The sequence below is a fragment of the Neofelis nebulosa genome, chromosome 5 (assembly GCF_028018385.1).
Source record: "Neofelis nebulosa isolate mNeoNeb1 chromosome 5, mNeoNeb1.pri, whole genome shotgun sequence".
NCBI classification, from domain to species: domain Eukaryota; kingdom Metazoa; phylum Chordata; class Mammalia; order Carnivora; family Felidae; genus Neofelis; species Neofelis nebulosa.
In genome coordinates this window covers 97,378,065-97,401,079 of record NC_080786.1, presented here as the reverse complement: position 1 = coordinate 97,401,079, position 23,015 = coordinate 97,378,065, and the positions used below count along the sequence as shown (strand labels likewise).

At 39.9% G+C, this 23,015-nt stretch overlaps 1 protein-coding gene across 3 annotated transcripts in view; it reads right to left on the bottom strand.

Moving 5' to 3' along the window:
- Positions 1 to 8,463: 8,463 nt before the first annotated feature.
- Positions 8,464 to 23,015, bottom strand: part of LSAMP (limbic system associated membrane protein) — a 653,847-nt gene continuing 639,295 nt past the window's right edge. For 2 of the 3 annotated variants that reach the window (XM_058731341.1, XM_058731343.1), the window contains one exon: positions 8,464 to 16,371. In XM_058731341.1, the coding sequence (XP_058587324.1) occupies positions 16,274 to 16,371 (98 nt within the window). In that variant the 3' untranslated portion in view covers positions 8,464 to 16,273. Of the gene's footprint in view, positions 16,372 to 22,487; positions 22,521 to 23,015 lie in introns of all 3 variants that reach the window. The other variant, XM_058731340.1, reaches the window with a different exon arrangement.

Here is a 23,015-nt window from a genome sequence, read left to right as displayed (position 1 = left end):
GAGAAATATATTTTAGTCATCTGAATGAGAAAATACATGTTCTAATAAATTACAATATTACAGCCACCTTCTTGCTGTGTCCTCACATGGTCTTGTCTCTGTATAAAACCCTTCCTGGTGTCTTTTCCCCTTCTTATAAGGATGCCGGTCATACTGGATCAGGGCCCCACCTTTATGACCTTGTTTAACCTTGAGTATGTCTTTGTAGGCTCCATCTCCCTATTCAGTCACATTCTAAAGCACTAGGGGCTTAGAGCCTCAACTGTGAATTTTGAGGGGATACAATTCAGCCCATAACCCTCTCCCAGCATATTCACATGGGCTACTGAAGCTGACAACTGAGCGTTCTTTTTTGGGTTCCACAAAGAAAGAGATCTGTGGTGGAAACTACCGTAACGTTAGACCAAAAAGGCCCAGAAATGGGGTTCTGGGGCCCCACTCTTCAGCTGGATGTGTGACCCTGAGACAGGCAGCTAATTTTTTGAAGCCCAGTTACCTTATCTATGAAACATGTACTGTTAGTTCTTCACCACTATTACTGCATGCATTATTATGTGGTGCTTTATTGTAATATTTTGATGGTACATCTTTGGACAGGTGGTTCTTTGCACTAGAAGGTAGTACAGTGGTTAAGAGCAAAGCCTGTGGAAACATAGAGATCTGAATTTAGATTCCAGTCTCTTTACTTTCTTCGGGCCATCATTTAACTTTGAAAGATTCAGTTTCTTCCTATGTAAAATGGGACTCATAATATTAACAATCATACAAATTCATGTAAAGGTTAGCAAAAATAGTACATATAAAATTTGAGGACTTGAAAATAGTTTATCCTCATCATCAATAGTTTATTTCTAGGGCACCTGGGTGGCTCAGTTGGTTGGGCATCCAAACCTCAGCTCAGGTCATGATCTCACAGTTCACGGGTTTGAGTCCCATATCGGGCTCTGTGCTGACAGCTCAGAGCCTGGAGCCTGCTTTGGATTCTGTGTGTGTCTCTCTCTCTCTGCCCCTCCGCCCCACTCTCTCTCTTTCTCTCAAAAATAAATAAACACTTAAAAAATAGTTTATTTCTATAAAGTCTTTCTCTTGCCCTTTCCCACACGACCTTAACCTCCAAATGGAGTTCAGCCCTACTTCTGATCTGGGCTACCTGAATAATCTTTGTGATATTCTTTTGTGCTAATGACTACTTATTCTTCAGGAGGTTCTCTCTTTTCTTCCTCCTTTTCCCACACCAGCCTTCAGTGGTGTGCACCTCTGCACAGCGTTCATGTATTCCCATCATCTCATCTCTGTGAAAGCAAGCCCTTGACAATCACACACACAAGTGTCACAGCCATCTTTCAATGTGCAATGCTGATGTGCTGCCACAATTTCACTTCACTCAAAATATTCTTCTCAACTTGAAGCTTGAGTAAGCAGGTAGAGGTAAGGATCAAAATACAGCATTCATCTTCACTTGCAAGGGCATCCCGGCTCCTCGCACAGAGCCCGGCAAATAGTCAGGACCCACAAATATCTGGGTAATGGATGAATAAATGCATCGTGCGTTGACAAGAGTGTAGCCAAAACACTAAACTTGTTTTTCAGTGATAGATCATAAATGGGGAAAAGTCCAGACGGGATAATGGTGCAGGACAGATGTGAAGCTTAAAGTTGAAGAAATATTGATATGGAGGCAGGTGTGCGAGTGTGTGTGTGTGTGTGTGTGTGTGTGTGACATATTCTGACAGAAGTAAGTTCAGAATCAAATAGTTTAAAGGAAAAGGAGGAATTAGGACATTGCATATGGTCAAGAGTTCTGAAAAGTCACCCCTTCCATTCATAAAGAGTGTTCACAGCCCCATTTTTAGTGATCCCAATTTCACCTAGACACAGATCTAGGCATACATAGTCTGTTTGACCAAATGGCAAGACAGTGAAAGGGTTATTAAAATATTTTATTTGTATCATGAAAGGATTGACTTATAAATCTTTGTTAAATGTCTGTCTCCCTGGGGGAACCCGGCTGGCTCAGTTGGTAGAGCATGCAACTTTTAATCTTGGGGTTGTGGGTTCGAGCCCCACGCTGCGTGTAGAGATTACTTAAAAATAAGATCCTAAAACAAAACAAAAGAAAACAAAACAAGAAAAACAAAGAACAAAGTCTGTCTTCCCAGCTAGACATAGACTTCAGAGGACAGGAGCTTGCCCTCAGGGAACAGGTGAATAATTACACAGGTGCCTGGCTCACACTAGTCTCTTCATGGAGATTTGTGAATGAACAAGTGAATGAATGAATGCACAAACCTTGGCATCTGTGTATTCACACCACTCTAGAGGATTTTTCCACCACTACCATTGAACAATTTGTTAAATAGTGAGTAGTGACCTTATATTTGCAGTTGCTGTATCCCTCTATGTGAACCCTTTGCAGGTTGACCTTGTCAGGCCATGTCATCAGTGTCAGGTCACAGAGGTATCGTTAGCTCTCCTTTCTTCTCATCATTACATTGCCCATGCTGATTTTGAATTAGCTTCCTTGTTATTTATGTGATAATATTTTAGGGCATATTTATTTCGAGAAGAATAACGTATTTAGCAAATGCTATATATACAGGAGGTTTTAAGTGAGACAAAATGCAGCAATTAATGCTAATGAGTCTGCTGTTAGCATGTAATATTCCTGGTGTTATAATCATGCATCACCGAACATGGGCCTCAGTTTGTTCAACAGATGCCAATCTTAATGGCCACATTCTCTTCCCATGGATAAGTTAGCTTTAGTTAAATGTACCATTAAAAATAACCATTTAAAATGTTAATGAAAACGGTGACTGTATCCACCAGGAATTTTTGTTTTAACCTCTGCTCTATTCTTATTTTCAAAGGGCTTTTGGGAAGATGAAGACCCTATTGCCTATTTACAGTGCTTTACACAGGAAAAGAGAGAGAGAGAGAGAGAGAGAGCAGCTCAGTTCATTACAATTAAGATCTAATGTGACCCTTTGCAGCAGCTGCAGGCTGCAGGCCTGCGTCCTTAACGCTAACCACAACGGGAAACTACTGTGTTTTCATCTCTTGTTTCTTCTCAATATTAATTTAGAATGTGAGGCAGAATTAGGTAATTGGGGTCCTTGCTAGTCCAAGTAGTTAATATCCAAATATCTTGTCTTCCTGGAAGTACCATTATTTTATCACAAATTAGTATTAAAGAAGGGAAAGTACCAAAATATTGCTACTTAGGTATAAGGATATGATCCTTCCAGAACAAAAGAAAGCCTAAGGCAGGCTTTTTTTTTTTTTTAATTGAAATATAGAGTTTGTAAAACAAAGGTTTAATAGATGCAGAGGGAGAGCTGTGCATCTTTCCACATTTTGCCACTGGTCATGCATGCCCTGAGACAGATTCTTTAGGTCCTAGAATGTGTCTACATGGTATGTGAGCATAGGGCAGAGAAATGTATATGTGTATGCCTATGTGTATTTAATTGGCATGACCCAGGCCTCCTCTGGGCTCATTTCTTTCTGGCTGGGCTACATAAGCCTTTAGGCCTGGCTAAATTGGTCCAGGGCAGTGTAGATGGGCCAGGCTGCTGAGAGGCAAAGAAGGGAAGGGTCAGCCAGACCTGAGGAACATGTTTCTTAAGAGCTTTTTCAAATACACAACCCAACTGTCTTGCGAGTAGGAAGTGTCTCCATTCAGGTGCTCCCAATCCTTTCTTTGGTGAGTCCTCTTGGTTCTGGGAGGTTTTGTTTTCTTCTTTCTTTCAGAATTTACTGAAGTATTTATGTATCTGGGTGAATTGATGCTACTTAAAGGCTTTTCCATCTCAAGACTTGCTGATGATATAGAGCCTGGGAGTTCACATATTAAGAATAAGGCAAAAACTCAGCAATGCAAGTTACACTAATTATCTAGGACCCAGGAAAGACTAAAAGGACAGAGAGGTTTATTTAAAATCCAGGGATTTGGAATCAAAATGTTATTGCAGTAGAGGCCTGTGGATGGGGTGGAGAGGGTCCACCGACAACTGCCTGGGATCTTCTAAAGATTCTTTAGCTGGAGCTTCATGGGGCCATAACCACACCATTTCTCTTGACGTGACCAGTGTCCTTCCCCATTCCTGAGTTTCTGATCAGGGTCTGTAACCAGAGTTCACTCCTTATTGATTACACGTAGACACTACACCAGGGGGAGTTATCACACAGAGTAATCTTTATTTGCGTCAAATAAGGAGATGGTGAAGAAGAACTTCCAAAGTGGTGACTCCCCGAGCAAGGTGAGTAGATTCTTTTTATTTAGGGTTTCATATGCGGTACCCAGAAAGGAGAGTTTTGTCATCTTGTATAAAGGCAGGCATATTTGGAAAGCTTGCCTGCAAGAGCACCCTATGTGGTGTTAATGAAGCTTGGGCTCCTCCTCAGGAAGAGACTTTCACAGTATGATGAAGCAGAGATAACTGCCAGATGAGAAGGGGCTATGGGCATGCTCCAAGAACCCTTATAAATGGGATGGGGTTTGGGGCTTATTATCTCTGGTAAGAAATACAGGGTTTAGCTTGTTCATAGGCTGGAATCATTTCAGTTGACCTTGAGTCCAGGCTTCTGTTAAAACAGCTAGTGTAGGGGCGCCTGGGTGGCGCAGTCGGTTAAGCGTCCGACTTCAGCCAGGTCACGATCTCGCGGTCCGTGAGTTCGAGCCCCGCGTCAGGCTCTGGGCTGATGGCTCGGAGCCTGGAGCCTGTTTCCGATTCTGTGTCTCCCTCTCTCTCTGCCCCTCCCCCGTTCATGCTCTGTCTCTCTCTGTCCCAAAAAAAATAAATAAAATCTTTAAAAAAAAAAAAACAGCTAGTGTATATTTGTTAGTAGTGTTTGAAGACCCAATAGCTGATGAGGGAGAAACTGTTCTCTGAAAAAAATAAGGTTTAAATTTTTTGCTAGTGTTAACTTATTAACCCTATGTGTCACGATTTTAATCCTACAAAAACAATTCAAGAATGTACATTGGGTAAATCTTTACTTTTGAAACAGCGCTAGGAGTTTTACCATTGATTTATTATCTCTGATATGGTTAGCTATTTCCTGGCTTGGTAGAGACTGCTAGTTTTTGCATTCCATTTGTTCTTTTAAATCCTTAACTGTTGAGGTTTTTGCATTTCTTTGTAATTCTAACACTTCCTAGGAAATTCTGTGAGAAGTGTGCTTGGGCAAGAAGACCTGGTAGGGCTCTTCTCTGGTGTCCTGAAAGTTTTGTCTTGTCTTTCTTTTTTCCAGGGATCCTGACTCTTTCTGCTGACAGGTCCATTTCTGGTGTTTGCTTGCACTGTTAGGAGCATCCTCTCCATGCAGACAGACTGGAGGTGGAAGTTCTTTGGACCAGTATGTCTCTAATTGGATCTGGGAGGCCAGACAGGGGCAGGCAGGGTGAGCAGGTAGAATGACACAAAGTAAAGATAACATGGCCAGTCCCAATTTCACACTACCTTATACTACAAATTGTCTTGTTTTAAAAGCCCTTGAGAAGTCACCCAGCACCTTCTCATTGAGAATGTTTGGGTCTGTAAGAAGTGACTAAGTTAGAATACTTCCCCTCTCCAGTGTTCTCAAACACAGTTCCCAAGGTTTGCTAAAGATCCTCAACAGTTTGAGATTTTGGGGCCAGGAAGTAGAGCTGACTAATGAAAGTCTACCCCAATGTGCCAGTCCAGGGAGTAGAAGAGAGTAAGTTAGCAGGGAGAGTGGAGAAAGGGCCTTTTCCTCTTCATACTGAAGACCCTTAATTCTCCAGTCTTGGGCTTACAGGCAGCCAAGTGTTCCATGTTTGTGTAACAATTGTGTGTGTGTGTGTGTGTGTGTGTGTGGGAGGGTTCTGCCTTTTGTTCCATAGACTTGAGTTTAGAAATCTTCCACCAGTGTCATGAGATTACAGTGATTGGTAGAAAAAAATCCCACATGTAGTGTATTGTTATTTGCATTGAACATAATTCAATTCTATTTTGACAAATGTTGATAAATTATCAGCCTTTCACTGTGCTAGGTCTGAAAAGATCACAAGGCTGAAAAAGTCATGGCCCTTTAATTAAGAGGTTAACCTGGGTGGCTCAAGTCGGTTGAGCATCCCACTCTTGATTTCAGCTCAGGTCATGATCCCAGGGTCATGGGATCAAGCCCTGTGTTGGGCTCCATGCTGAGTGTGGAGCCTGCTTAAGATTCTCTCTCCTCTCTCCCTCTGCCCATTTCCCCTGCTGGTGCTTCTCTCGCTCCCTAAAATAAATTAAAAAAAAAATAAATAAAATAATTAAAAAAAAAAGGAGTTTAGATTCACAGACTCACCTTCTTCCCAGCTCTCAGGTGTTGCTTTGAACATGTTTTTAAATAAATGGATATAAAGGGAGTAGAAAATGGGGTATACAACAAAGAATTTCTTCTGAAGCACTCAGAAGGCAAAGCCTCCAGGTGGTATTAACTTTCTAACCCTGTAGCTTTCGTGGCTAAAAGGAAATAAAATCTCAAGCCAGTTAAGGACAATGCTATTAAAGACTCCAAATAGTTTTTTTTATAAGATTGGAATTGGGAGGCATATGATAAAGACTGGCTATCCTTTGCCCCAGGTTCCTGAGAGGTAACCTTTAGTTCCTTAAAATTTTCCAAGTGGTAGGAGAGTTTCTTTGTTATTCATGTTGGGTCCCTGGAGCCACACCTGATATTTCATGCTAATGAGGTAAATTATGATGGGCCCCTAGACAGTTTATGCCAATGAGGGATGGGGGCTGGCCATGCCACAAAGACCAGTCCTGTAGTTAGAGTACAGGGGCTTTGAGTCTTGTGGTCGTGACATCAGTCTGACCTCCTGGCAAGAGAGGGGTCCTGGAGATGGAGTTTGGCTGTTCATACAATAATTCAATCAATCGTGCCTAAGTAATGAAGCTCTAATAAAAACTCTGTGCACCAAAGCTTGGATGAGCTTATCTGGTTGGCCACACTCTGGGCATTGTCACACATCAGTATGCTGGGAGGGTAACGTGTCCTGATTCCAGAGGGGAGAGGACAAAAGAAACTTCACGTTTGGGATTCTCTCAGACTTTGCCTGAAGTGTCTCTCCTATTGGCTGGTTCCAATTTACATCCTTTTGCTATGATAAAACTGTAATCATAAAGGTAATACTTCCCTGAGTTCTGTGTCATTCTAGAAATTATTAAATACAAGAGGATAGTGGGAACTGAATTTGAGGCGAGCTGATCAGAAATAAAGGTGGCTTGAGGTCCCTGAACTTGTGGCTCGCATCTGATGTGAGAGCTATTTTGTTTGAGAACTGTGTCTTTAACTTCGAGTTTGGCAAACTCATTGAAGAAGGGCATTTTTAGAGTTTTACATAAAATCAGTGGTGCCTGGGTGGCTCCGTTGGTTATGTGTCCAACTTTGGTTCAGGTCATGATCTTGTGGTCCGTGGGTTCAAGCCCCACATCGGGCTCTGTGCTGACAGCTCAGAGCCTGGAGCCTGCTTCGGATTCTGTGTCTCCCTCTCTCTCTCTGCCCCTCCCTCCCTCCCTCTCTGTCTTTCTCAAAAAATAAACGCTAAAAATTGTTTTAAGTTTATTAAAAAAATAATTTTATATAAAATTCAAATTTGGGGAGATTAGGCCCTTAAACTGTCTCTTTAAAACAGAGGGGTTGCAGGGGTTTTGTTTCTGTCTGAGACCCGTTGCTGATTATTGAAGCTGATCACTAATGCTTACTCACCCTCTCCCCAGCCACCCGCCCTGATTCTTGTTTTTTCTGACCTATTTTGCCTACTAAGAGTCAAACTTCAGACCCTCCCCATCACCTTCCCCATGTATACAATTAGCCAATCTCACCTCTTTGGATTGTGGATTGCTTATTTCACATTTTCTCTTGCCATCTCCTGTCTGTCCTGTGCAATGCTATAGGAATTCTATGGAGATTTGGAAGCATTTTGTGAAGGGAATAGCTCTCAGTAGGAATAGAAAACAAACTTTCTTTTTCATAAGTAGAAAAAGATAGGTGACTTTAAAAGTAATTTTATGCCTTCCACTGTTATCAGGTAGGATCTTATTAAAGTGAATCCTTAAAGATACCCCCTGCTATGGAGACTTTAAAGAAAGAATATAAACTCCCTAATGGTTTTTGGGGACCATGTCCTAAGATCTCTTTCAAATCTAACAATCTGGAACTTCTTAATGCTTTGTCTGTAGCTTCCCAATGGTAATTTATATTCATTCTTATGATCCCTTAAGGGAGAAAGAGAAACCCGCAGAGAATCTCTTTGCTTAGATGAGGACAATTTTTGTAAATACCACATTCCTATCTGTGATAAAAGAGATTTGATAGCCTTCCAGTGATTCTTCAGTATTTTGTCCACCCCTTCCTCACATGACTTGCACCATCATTGGCTTCATTTCCTGTCTTATTCATGAAAACCTCCAAGGGGCAGTGCAGTCAACCACAAGATCACTGACTCAGTTCAATGAAGACACATCTCCTTTTCACGTTTATTTCATTTTGCTTTAAGATCACAGAAGAGCAGAGCATTCATACGTGTAAAGTAACAGAAGAGAGAAACAGAATTTAAATACATTTTAAAAGAAAGGAAAAAAAAGCTTTTTTTAATTTTAATTTTTTTTTTTTTTACACACACTGCGCTTTTTATTTTCCTTCACAGAGCTAGTATCCAGGGAAAAAATCCATCCAATAAACAAAAATAAACTTTGAACAACAAAAAGCCCAAATAAAAAATGGCCATGTGTTTGTATCATCAAGGAAAATTTCTGTTTATGTCTACAGGGCTGAAAAAAAGGAATATATTTATATATATATATATATATTTATATGTATATAACATTGTTAATAAGGAGAATTCTAACCAAGAGCAGGATTTATACACCCTTCAGTAGAGCAGTGAGAAGGAAGGGGTGGAGGAGTGTGGGGGGAGAGAAGGTGGAGGTTTTGTCCCGTGCTTCTCTCCCCCTACATTTTTTTTCCCTTTAACCTTCCCCAATCCCAGTGAATACTTAGGGAGCAGGACCTGGCCATAATCACCAGGATGAACCATTTACATTCTCTGGTGAAGAGCAAAGACTTAGGGAAGTGGGTCCAGAAAAGGCTACAGATAGCTTAGAATTACTGCCACGTGCCATGAAGCTAACAGTTTCGTATATTTTCTTCATTTTGCAAGAAGCAGATTTTTACTCTGTGCCTGGCTTTACATAGAGAAGGCTTGTGCAGAGAAGAATGTAGCTGTAAGAGTAGATCCAGGAGCACCACTCAAATAGACACCTCTGAAACAACCATGGAAATGGGGAGTTGTCCTATGGGCAGGCCATTCATCCATTTTAAAAAAGCTTCCTAAGTAGTCTAAGCACATCACATACCCTCATCTACATCAAGTGATATTAATGCTGGGAAGTCATGGATAATCCCTGGTCCTCAGTACATAAGAGACTCAGAGTCTTTCTGTTCTCCTAGGCAATGAATGAAAAGCTACCATTGGACAGATGCTAAGTTGAGCCTCCAGGATAGTGTGGGGCTACACTTTGATGGGTTAAAACAAGTGGGCTTGTGCTGAATCCATCCAGAACATGGCACAAGAAAGCAATTCCTCATTAACCGCCTGAGAAACATCATTTCTGTATGCCTTCTTCTCAGAGAACCTTAACAGAGAACTTGCACATTTGATTCTGGCCTTCACAACAACTCTTACTATATTCAATTCTGTAACCTCCTCAAGTGTGTTTATTTTTGTCCTATTTTCAACTTGTCATCTTTAAATGGTATCGACTTGTACTTTTTAAAAATGAGGCTTATTTTCTCTCCATCTTCTTGCTTGACTTCATAGGCTATAAAGTCAAGTTTAGGGAAAACTTTTGCCATAAGAAATTCCTTCCAAAAACAAAATGTATTGTCTTGCCTGTTTCTCACAGAACAGCCTTTTAAACCTGCCTGAGACCACATGCTTACTACCATCAGCACAAGCAAAAAGTTTTCAACGACACACATTTACTGTAATGAGGCACTTGGCCCAGGATGAGAAAAAAAACTGACGTTTCCTGTCATATGCACAACATCCTCACTTGTTCCACGCATAACACTCAATCTGGTTATTTTCCTTCCTCTGAAAGGTTATTAGAAGAGAATTCAAACGTTAGATTATATATTATAAGGAAACAACTCCAGCTATTTCAGTGCCTTCAGTATAATCTGGATGTGTCCTTTCTCTACATTGCTAAGAAGTTTTGATCAGAGGAGAATTTTAGAACCAGTCCAGGGACCCTGTATTCTAGAAGGTTTGGCTTTTGAAATGGAGATGATGGAATGATGGTTCTGAGAAAGGAAGCTGGTATAGAGGCCTACGTGGAGGTGATACACAGCTGCTTGGAATAATCAGCTGAATGATTATTAAATTCTTATATGATTATTAAATTCTTATTCAGGATCAGAGTTTAGAGATGACAGAGGTCTTAGAGATGTCATCCAAATTCCTTACTTTCGGGATGAGAACACCAAGTCTCAGGAAGGCAAAATGGCTTGCTTGAGGTCACCTAAGCTTGTTTGTGGCCAGACCCAAGGCTACAGTCCAATTCTTTTAACTTTCTGCTTGACCTTAAAGTTGCCATTTATCTTGGGTAGAGGAGTGTAATGTTTAAGTGTAATGTTAATTTGACCTAAATTTCTTTCTATAACTGTCCATGCAGAAAGTTCATGTGATCCCCAAAGTCATCTCTTTGATGACTTTTTGTGGTTGCTCAAATTGTAGAAACTCTCTCTCTCTCTCTCTTAAACACATCAGACCCTTCAGAAAGACCCTTCAGAATAGGTAGGTCTATTAGATTAAGTAAAAGTAGTTATTTCCTAGGGTAACTTGGCAAGATGTTTCTCAAGGATAGAACATATTTCTCATATCCCACGATTTCTTAGAATCAAGATGGCAAAGAAGATTTCCCAATGTCTTTGCTCGATGAGAAATAAAAACAGTAATATTTTGCTCACCACGCTGTGGGTGACTTGGACTTATTTAAAGAAGCCATCTTAGATGATCGGTAAGAAGTAACAAGAAGACACTGGGAATCAATGCAACAGACACATGAGCCCTTAAAACTCCTTCCTCTTTATTTCCTCATTTCCCTTGCTTTGGGGTCAGGTGAGACAACTATGGCTGCAGTTGGGGGAAACTCCACTTAGTTCCTGTAGGAACAAAGAGGTGGCTTCCTGAGGCTTGAGCAGGATGTGAACCTTTAATAGTTCCTGTGGGTCTACTTCCTTTCGCTGAGGCAACCTTCTTGTTTGGGACATTAGTCATCCTCCTTCCCATTCTGACCTGTGAAATGCTTCAGTTTTTATTTATTTTTATTTGATTTTTTTTCTTTAAGATTCACAGATTTAGCTGAACTTGGGCACTGCATGAAAAATGAAGTTTACATCGTTTATATTATGTACATAAACTAGTGATTTACATTGATTTACACATGATTGGTGCCTAATTTATTAATCAGCACACAGTATGTAAATGCACTGAAAGGAAATCAAGATTTTAAAATAAGTTTTCCATAATATCCATAAACATTTGCACTGGTGTAAATGTTAAACCTAAACCTAACGTTAACACCAGCTTCCTTGCCAAGAGGAAAGTGATGTACGTTGCTGCGTGAAAACAAATTCTCTCTTGAATTTCAGTTGGCCACATTTGACAACACAGCTACATGCAAATGAGAATAGTTTACTTCTCTTCTGCTAGTATGCACATAAATGTAAACTCCATTTTGCATTTAGTGAGATGTTTACAGATATAATGTCAACTATGACGGAAAATTTACATCACTGGGGCAAATGTAGTCTTTGGAAGAGAAATATTTTAAGTATGTAAGAAAGAAGAAGGCTTCCTGAACTGAATTTACATTTCTTAATTTAGGGTCCTATCTCACTATTTTTGTGGTATGTTTCACATTTGTCTTCAAAATATTAATAATTTTCATAGGTCAGATATAGCACTGCACTTATATTTCTATAAAAAACGATAGTTATTGGTGACCAAGACTAAATCCAGGCAAATAAGTTATGAAGATGAAGAGAAAAATAAGGCCATGGTTAATCCCATGGAACTTGGTCCACAAACAAATTCCTTTTAAACAAATAATTACAAAGTGGAAAAAAAATGGGGCTCTCTATCTTTCTAAATGAAGCATAGCTCTCTTTTTTTGACCAGATTCAGTTCTTTTCTTCCTTTTAAGTTTAAACCATCATTCTAGATTTGTCTTATAATACATACAATATTGTAAATATAGCATCTGTAAAGATAAGATTAAAAAAAATACATACACATATATATTATTTTTCCACAAATAATTCAAGGCCTGCAAAAAACAAAAGGAGGGATTCTGGGAGACAAGTCAATAGAAACAGTCAAACCACAACCAACCTGGGGATGGAAAATGTGACTCTGGAGTAGTTAAGAAGCTAACAACTTGGTAGGTAATAACTCAAATAATTTCATGCTGAGGAGTTTAGTTTTTGTGTGCAAAGGAGGTAAGTCCATTTTTGGAGGAGAAACAGATTTTTGTTTCTCTCCCCAAGAACATGAAAATCACGAGTACTTTTACAAGGTCTCTATGAATAGCCCCAGTTGACTGAATATGTAGTAAAAAATGCCCATGGCAAGGGAGAAGTCTGTCTGACTTGGAAGAGAAGGCAAAGGTCAATAGGACATTTCTTCCCCATGAGAAAGCACAATGTTTTCCCTAAGCCTTAGTTCTTTTAAGGGCAGAGGGATTTGATGTCTCAAAACAAGTAAGACTTTCCTCCAACAAGGCAACACCTTCTGATGAACGATTGCACAGAGGATATAATTCTGCAGTTGTAAAACCTAGGATAGTTCTCATTCTTCAGGAAGTGCCCTTGGTCAAGGTCATTTCTGCATTTGTTAACTGAAGGTCAGATCTAAGGATTTTAAGAATGGTGGAGTGTCGTTTTGCATACAAAGGACATGAAAGATATTAGTCATTCAGATTAATTGATGAATTTCGCTCCTCTCATGGTATTGTTTTCAACCAGTTGGTTCTTTTCAGTGCAGGGTTTCAAGTTTTGACTACCAACGGATAAGATTCTTGAAGGGATTTATAGCAATATGATGAACTAAATTCCAAGAAGTCCCACGTTCAGACTCAATTTCTTGGTGTCAGTCCTCTGGCTCCTGCCTTTTTTCTGACCTTCCTCCAAACTATGTTCTCCATTCTTCACATTGCTTAGAGACATTCTCAAACCTAGGAGATTTCTGGGGCCAATGTTTGCTCTGAAACAGGAGCCAGGACAAATGTTTTTAAATTCCCAGATCCTGCCAGAGATATATGCAAACACCACAATATTCAATAAATGTTTAATTATGTTTAATATATGTTCCATTATATTAAAACTCAGGGAACAAATGGTGCTGACAAGGCAGACATTCCTTTCAGTGGAGAATCTCCTTCCATAAAACCAAGACCTTGTCCTTATGATAGGGTGGAGACAATAAGAAATCTAGGTATATGATTAAAATGTGTCACATGCCACAAGGATCTGTTCCTGAAACTGATACTAAACTGAACTCCTACTACTTTTCTTTTCTTGTATAACTTTAAATTAGCGTGAGTTCCTCTTAAGCTTCCACTTAGGGATGTGACTGGCTTTTCAATATATGGGGAACATTTATCATCAAGGATGATAAACTTATATTCCTGTACTAAGACCAAAATGTTAGAGAAATCTCCGATTGTCAATAAATTGATGCTGGATAGGAATATGGCTCACCTTCCCTATATTTTAGTAGCTACTTTCTTGGATAAGAATTTCTGTCCTATGCCAGGATCTTCCACAAATACTCTTATCCATCCTCAAGCCCAATTTGTTTGCCCTTCTGTTTCATGTCTAAGCTGCAAAATCACAAAAGAAGCCTGGTAATAAGCTTTCTAAAACAAACAATAGAATCCCCTAGAACAGATTTAAAATGTTGCTCATCAAAGAGATCATTACCTTCAAAGACAAGGCTCATTGCCAAGAGCCTTTAATTAATAAATTCTATCAGAAATTTCAAATCCTCCCATTTCTTTCCTTCCCTCTTTCCTGTCTCCTGTCTTTGCCTCTCCCTTCCTCCCTTCCTTTCTCTTTCTCTTCCTTTTTCTATTTGCAGTTAGGAAGTTTCCTGTTTTATAACATGTGACAGCTATTTTTCAGGTTCCAAAACTAGGTGAGGTACCATATTTGGCTTTTCTGAAATACATTCAGTTATGACCTCAGCAATAATCTTCTGTCTTTTCATAAGTTGAGCCACTTCCAATGCCTCCTATAGTCTAAGCGAAAGCAATGGTTGGTTTCCTGACAAAGATATTTACAGCCAGCTCTCTCTGCAAACCTTTCCTAAGAACATCCTGGTGCTGCAGTGATACCAAACTTTGTGGTATGCATACAGTTTCTGCCTAAATTATTACAGGTTTCCCAGATCTTTTGATTAAGGAACTAACATTTCAGATGACTCTTGCTGATGTAAACTTAGACATCATATCCCCCATAGTATCTTTCAGGAACTAGAAGCCAAAAGTGAGCAGGGAAGGTGGAATATATCCCAGTGGCCTGGCCTAGGATAATGATGGACCAGTATGAACAATGGTACTGCAAACATTACCAGTGGGGCAGAAGGGAGATCGTGCAAGCCACCAAGTAAAGTATTAGCTTGCAACATCAGGACAAAAATCTGCAAAGGAGCACAAGGAATGGATTCTTTCTTGTTATGGTCAATGCTCTGTACAGAGCTCTGCCCACATCTCCGCAAGATGAGTAGGGATGTGGGCATCTGTCTACTTTTCGTGCCTTGCTCACTCTCCATATAGGAAACAATCTCTGCTCAGGGGAATCCATGGGCCAAATGCAGTGTTAGGTGAAGCTCAGGGAGGGGGCAAAACAGAGCTGCTTAGTATCTCCATGTGGCTCATCATCCTTTCATTGGGAGTTAACACTTGGAGACCTTTCTGCTTCTTGGGATTTACTCAACACATGCTACTCACTCCTGCAGCAAAGCAGGTCCAAGCCTGCAAAAAGCCAGGAAATATATGAATTCCTCAGACTCATGAAACAAGAGTGAAATCAGAAACCTTCTCTCCTAGGTCACCTCATTGACGTCACTGATTCTTTCTACTGTTTGCTCACCCCATCAATAGTAGGCACTTTCATTTACAGTGATATTCTGAGTGACTCTCGACTGGGTTCTGATGATTAGACTAGGAGGAATATGAGGTTCTGCCCTTAAAAGGGGCACAGCTTGGTGTGAATACACACTGATGTCATGTGACAGCCATGGGGGGGTGCTGGGGGGCTCTGCTCCATGCCTTCTTCTCCACCATGTCCCCCAGCAACTTGTCACAGCCGCGTCTCACAATTACAATGCGGGACAGTATCTACAGCACAATGAGTCTATGTACACATGGACCATTCCCTTGGCATGCTTTAGAGAGAGACACACACGCTCACATACTTGTATACCCACGTGAGAGCGAGAGGCTTGAGCACGCACGCACAGTGGAGAAAATTAAAATGGCACTTCCTAGCATTTGCGGCATGACTAGTGCTGGGGGGGCTGTGAAAAGAAGCAGCAGCCAGGGGGTTCGGGGGAGGGAATAAAACGGAGTATCTGGGATGGATGTGGAGGAGATAGAACACACTGAAGGGGGAGGAAATGGTCTTAAAAGTTGGGGAGATAGTGGAGGCAGGAAAGCCAGATAAAGGCTCAACACGGATTCCAGCATGGATTCCACTGATAGTCTGAAATGGCTACAAGTCAGCTCAAATGAAAAACAGAATAAAAAGATGATGGAAATATAGACACCAAAGGCAAGACCTTAGTTTTTCTTTCCCCACAGATGAAAAAGAATGAAGGAAGGATAAAGTGTGTGTGTGTGTGTGTAGAGGGCGGTTAACATCCATCTGATACTTCTTCACTTGTCTTATTTTTACAACATCCGGGTGTCCTTAGCATGATGTAGTCTTTATGTAGAATACATTTGCATCGATATACACATATCCTTGTAGAACTTTTCCCACCCTGATTTACTGAAATTTTTATTGATGGACTTAAAATGGTTTTAAATGTATTTTCTTCTTCGTTTTCTTATTTCCCCCTCCATTTATAAACACACAAAGTTGTGAAATAAACAGTCTCCCCCCATCTTGCTCTCTCTCTCTCTCTCTCTCTCTGTATCCTGTGTAACGCATTTTTGTGTGTTTTTTAAATTATTTTAAAATTTTTATTCTATTAACATTTGCTGAGAAGGCAGAGCAGAGATGCTGCCAGCAGCCACAGTGGTACGGCCAGACTGATGGATCCATTTATTCCTCTCACCGACCCAGGCCCTGCAGTGCAAAAGAGAAAGAAAAGAGAAGTTACATTCAGCCCGCTCTATGTTACAGCTGACTGCTGACAGTATCAGAGGTAAGAATGGGCTGCGCCTCAAAGTCAGTGCTTGTGTACAGGCCAGGAAGGGCTCACAGTCTTTCCTAAATCCTTCTCCTTGAGTTCTAAGTATCTCAAGGGGTATCAGTGGTTGAAATACATTTGAATACAAACTACTCTTGCTGGAGAAGGCTATCGCTGATGTGTCTGCTGGTGCAGCGGGCTCCTCTTCACCCAACCTCTTCTTGCATGCTGTGCCCTGCATAGCACTGTGATGCCAGAACTCATTAAGATTCCAAGCACTGGTGAGGGTCCTTCAGCAGCCAGACACGGGCTCCTCCAGCTGATTCATCACAGGATCTCCATCAATAAAACATACAGCCAATCCGAAACTCTCATTTCTCAGGGGGAAGCAGTAATTATTTATTTGTTAATGGGGAGGGGAACTGTTTCCAAGGAACATTTATGGCTGGATGGCACCTTAGCTGTATGCTAGAAAATAAGTCAACTCCTTGTAGAGTCTTAAGAGGTTGCAGGAGATCATCTGGTCCAAATTCTTCATGTGACACTTTAAAAACTCAAAAGCAAAAGCAACCACAAAAACCACCACCACCACCAGCAGCAAACCTAGAGAGGTTGAGAGGCAAGTCCAAACCAGAAGCAGAACTGAGATTTGAACGTGCCCAGAATTCACCCTGGAATGGCAGTCTATGTTGTTTCCCACTGTCACCCAAGTTTTCCCAACATGGATACGATTTTGGGGACGTGGGTCTGGATCTAAGAGGGAGATGGGAATGGAGAGGAAAGTGGAGAAGGGATTTGTATAGACAGAGAGAAGAGAATTGGGGCAGAAAATGTGGGTCCCATGAGCTTGTCCCCTATGCTTTGCTTGCTCCATTTTCTCCTTTTGTATAGTTCTGTTTGTATAGATCCATTACAAGAAGAAAATCTCGGTGTTTTTCACAACAGAGATTTTTAGATTTAAGGTTGTATGCTTAGACAATGATGTTCAAAAGAGAAATCAACGTGACTAATTATGGGTCACTTTGCAGTTCTGAGGTCACATATGCAGATCAGTGTGTGTGAATGAAGGTGCATGTGAGTGTGCTGTGTGCCCATGCGTGTTTAAACCTATGATGGTTTTCAAGTGCAATAGAAGCATCCTCTGGTGTGCACATGTTTCCAAAATTGTCTACAACTATATCAGATCAGATGTAAGATAACAGGGAAAATGTTGAATTCAAGAATGTTCTAATCTGTGTTCTATATAAATAATAGCAACATCAACCGAACAAAACCAACAATTACACAGCACTTGTTACCAGGTACTGTCAGAAATGCTCTACCAATCTAAGCATATAACCATGCTACGAGGTAGGTATTATAATGGACCCTTTTTCACAGTGAGATAATAAGAGGCACAGAGAGGTTAAATCTACTGCACAAATTCACACAGCTGGTGAGCAGAGGAGCTGAGGCTTTTACCCGGGCAGCTGGCTCCCGTCTTTGCCCATCACCACTACAGAGTGGTTACACGGGGAAGGAGTGCCAGTGAGTCTCCTGTCAAATCAATTTTGGGTTCGTTTAAAACAAGAGCCAGAACAAACAAAACAACACGGAGCAACCATTATCTTGGAACAAGTGATTTTCGATAGAATATTTTTTACTAGAATGTCTTCTTGAGAATATTAAAGACATTACTTAATATAAATATATGAAGATATACAAACTGTGAACAGCATAGTTATAAAGTAAGTATAAAATAAGTATAAAATATAAAGTATAAAACATAGTATAAAATAAGCTTTATTATCTGGAAAGCTATGGAAATGCAGAGTAAACAATTTAAATATTCAATCAGTCAATTCTGCAGTTTTCTGAATGGCTGTAGGATCATATTAAGAAAAGACACTTTTGCTACCTTCATGTTTTTCATGAGGAATTTAGGCTCAAGAAGATTATGTGCGTGCATAAAGTACCTGATGGTAATTGTTGCCCGGGCACTGGAATACAAACATTTGGAGTCTCAGCTCAATGCCTTTCCTTAACCTACCCTCCATGCCCTTCACCACCACCATTTTTGGCCTTTGTGACCTTTAAGCTCTCTCAGTGGGCACTCTCCAGGCCTTCTGGCCAGATGGCAATGCATTTCCCCATCATTTTAATTCCTCTGTATGCTTTAAATGACATGAACTCTATGGCACATTTGTTTGGATTAGTGTTGTCAGTACAGCTTCCAAAACAGAGAAAGACTATACACAAATTGAGGCCATACGGGACTAAACAAAAATGATTTTTGTTTTGCCTTAGGGATAGGGTGAAACAGAAGGATTTTACAAAGAGTTTAATTTTGCTTATTTCCTTAATCTCATTTTTAGTGCTGCGACAGGCCAGATTATCTCTCAGACATGGAGATACAGACAACTTGGAGTTGAGTAGTAACTGGGGAAGTCTAAAAACCCTAGTCTTAACACTTTATTTGAAGGGCAGTAAATATTTGAGAAAGCAAAAATTCCACCATTGAAAAACATGATATATACATATATGGACCTAAATGAACATGGTCACATATAACATTCTTGCTAATGTATGTACACACATATATATGCAGATACAAAGAGAAGTATATATGTTATGTGCGTACTCATATATACACATATGATATAATGTACACGCGTATTATTGGTCTTTTAATACATGTAATTGAGAATTGGCTGTTACTTTCACATGCTAGTCTATGATATATATAGGAATCCCAGTATGACTGTGTTAATCATCTTTAATTTTATCCTTAGTAGAATTATTATTATATATTTGAAATGCATTTTGTGGATCTATTAAAGATATCTTCATCTCTATCAATTATTATTTACTAAGTGCTCTCATATAGCTGTTTGATGTGCTTATATGACATGCTCTTTTCATAATTGGTTTTGAGAGTAAATAAATAGCTTGAAAAAAATGCACGGGTAAATGAATGAGAGTTGGAGAACCATCACAAGTGTGTATGCAATTATAGATATATATGACTGCATAGGAGACTACTTCAGTTAATGGCTATTTCAGGGAAGAATAATCAGCAAAATCATTAATTACATTTTAGTTCATAGTTATGAAATTTCTGCTTATTTGTGAAAATGCAAATGATAAATCTTATTTCCCACACCAGATGGCCAGGCTCAGCAAGTGCTTTTATATACTGACAGATATAATGAAAGCAAGAGTCTGTAAACATAAATTAGCCTTAAGAATAGATGAGCAAATAGAACCACAATTCAAAAATTGCTACATGTTTTTCATACAACAGACAAAAATCATGTCTTGGCAGTTAGGCACATTCTATATGTGTTTATGTATGTGTGCATACACTTATATGCGTGGTATCCCGTAAACATGCAATAAATGGTAGCATCATCATTATTGCTATTAACTGTAGAAGGTTGGATTACAGAAAGGCATGAAATACCTCTGAACCAAAGGTATTGGTTTGTGAATTGGGTCAAGGCTTTTAAAGTTTGACCTGATGGGGCAAAATTCAGCTATAGCAAGATTGAGAATCTTGAGTCAACACACCAGGTCAAGGTTCTTGACCCCAGGACAGGATGATAAGTGAGACTCTGTATCAGCGTGAATGCTGGACTGCACTTTGTCACAGCAATATTTTTAAAAGGGAATTTGTGATTAAGGATAAGGTTGATAAAACATCCTGAAATTGCAGGATATGTGGATTTTTGGCAAGTCTCTACGATACAGATCTGATGCAGGATACTCTGCCAATTGATTTGTCTTTCAGTAAAATCTCAAAGAAAGTACAAGGTGATTTTCCAACACCTGCTTTAGAGGGCATACACTTGGAGACACTTTATGATTCAAATCTAGCCAGTGCATTTCTGTTGCTTCTCCTGAGTACTTAGGGCTCATTTTCCTGAATGTAGGACTAGATTTATTCAAAATAATCATTCTTAAAAAATTAATCATTAATCACAGCCTCAGTGATCCTTGGGCATTCCTTTCAGCCACTAAGGCATCAAGGTCTATAATGATTTTATTCCTGTTTTCAGCCACACAAGAAAAGAAGAAAGAAGACTAGGTGAGTTTAAGTTTGAATTCTACTTAGAATTATTAAGGGCTGACCGAGTGACTGAGAATAAAACAAAAACTCAGACAAAATACAAGACAACTGTTAAGCAAAGGAGAAAAATAATCTACATCTCTCTTAGATATTATCCGGATATGCAGGCTAAGGCACTTCCCCGTCCTGGGAAGCCATGTTTAAAGGAAAGCCTGATAAGATTGACTCTGGCGCCACCTGCTCTCCACGTTCAGCCAGTACAGCTTCCTCTGGGTGAATGAATTGGGGGATTAAAGTTTATAATCTCCAGGCTGGAGACTTGAAGAGGGGATATACTGATGTTTAATTTGAACAGTGTACCTTAGAATTAAATTTGGGCTTCTCCTACAAATGAGTCTTGGATAAGCCTGAAGTATTTTCACAGTAACGTCCATCACATCTTTTCCATCACAACAGCATCAAATATTTTGGCATGCAAAATTTTGAAATTTTAGGCTAATGCTTAGAATCCCTTTGGGTGACACTAGGAATTTATCTCAATGGTCTTTGAAATAAAACCCTATGCCCAATTTCTCCATCCATACCAACCCCCTGAGGAATCATATGTTCATTCCATTAACACTAACCACTTAAAATTCAAATGTAATTGATAATCATGGCATTGGGGAAAGAATAAGGTCTGAAGGGGACAGGAGTTTACACTTTCTTGCACCAAATGATCTTGGTACAATGTATGTACTTCTGATGTCCTCTTCCCTGCTGCCTTCTGTGAAGATTTGTTAGAGCTGGCCATACACAAGGTGCTGAACCTTTCCTGGGAGTAAGCAACAAAGGCTCCATAATTTTTAATGTTTATTTATTTTTGAGAGAGAGAGAGACAGAGACAGAGAGAGAGAGAGAGAGAGAGAGAGAGAGAGAGACAGAGTGTGAGCAGGGGAGGGGCAGAGAGAGAGGGAGACACAGAATCCAAAGCAGGCTCTGGGCTCTGAGCTGTCAGCACAGAGTCCAATTCAGGGCTCGAACTCACAAACCATGAGATCATGACCTGAGCCAAAGTCAGACGCTCAGCTGACTGAGCCACTCAAGTTCCCCAAAGGGCCCATAATTTCTGTGGCTGTTGGTCACTAGTAGGGTCTAAGTCCCACAATAATAGGCTTTCACTATTGAGAAGGACCTTGGCTATCTCATAGCCTTTGAGACTCAGAGAAGAAAACATTTTCGGGTGAGACAATTACCAATCCAAGTGAGTGGTCATGAGAACTTAAGAAGGGTAATGTCTGGCCATGCAGCTTTCTCTGTGACTCTGGTCTGAGGATAGACTCTGTAAGGATTTCTGTTGGATTTCTAAGGAGGGTGCCTCAGAATTGGTAGTTGTTTGCATTTCATGAAGCTTTAACTTGATTGCATTGTCTTTGTAGGGAGACCTGGGTGATTTTTGTGCCACGAGGCTGGCTGATGGAGGCATGTGGAGTAGTTCCTGGGAGACTGCAGCAGTCTGGGTGTACTGAAGAAAGGGGAGGTTATCTGAAGACCTGGGAGAACACTGAGGCAGGAGAGAATATTAAGTGTTCAAGAGCTTCATATTAGGAAACACTACTCTATTTCCTTTAGCAATGTATCCATTTTAATAGCCAACAAGACACAGTAAAGTAGGCTCTATATTTTTTCTGAGAGCCCAGTCATTGGACAGTGAACATTGCCAAAAGTGCAGATCTGCAAGAATTAACCACGGCCACACATGGAAAGTGGGAGAGGGAATAACTTGTTCAGTTCCAGAGATTTAAAAATGAATAGCTATCAAGAGCAATATATGGGTTATGGGTTTTTTGTGAACGAGAAAGTTTGCAATTTGGGAAACATAGTGGCAAATACGTTATGAAAATTATTATCACAAATTATTGAGATGAAATGAATTCAAGTGTATAAGACCCCAATATATGGCTATGAAATCTTAATTTTAACATATAGAAGATAGTCTTTAACATATAGAAATAAGAGCCATACCTTTTTGCTTGAAGTGCACGGTGGTGCCAATTTCTAAAAAAGAAACATTTAACAAAACAAAAAACAGATAAAAAAAATTTTTTTTTATCAACTGAAAATAAGCACAAAGGTAATCTGGTACTCTCCACTGAAAGGAGAATGGGACAAAAGGTAGAAAGAACATTCTAATAGAAACACATACTGGTAGAGATTGAAAGAAAGGCTCATGGAAAGAGATTGTTTTGTTGGAACAAATGTGCAGTTGGAGGTGGCAAAAACAATTTCCAACTACAAATATTTGATGTTACATGTTATGTGTATAGACAAGTACAAGAACTCTGACAATGGCAGGTAAAAGTACTCTTGACTGCAACTTAATGGAACGATGGAATGTGTCCAGCCTCCAATCCCATCCTGGCATTTTGTCCCTGGTTGGTTCCTCTCAGGCCAATTGACCTTCATATTTTTCTTCTAACTAAATCCATTCCAACTTTAGAACTTGTGCACATGCTGTTTCTTCTGCTTGGAATGTTTCTCCCTCAGATCTCT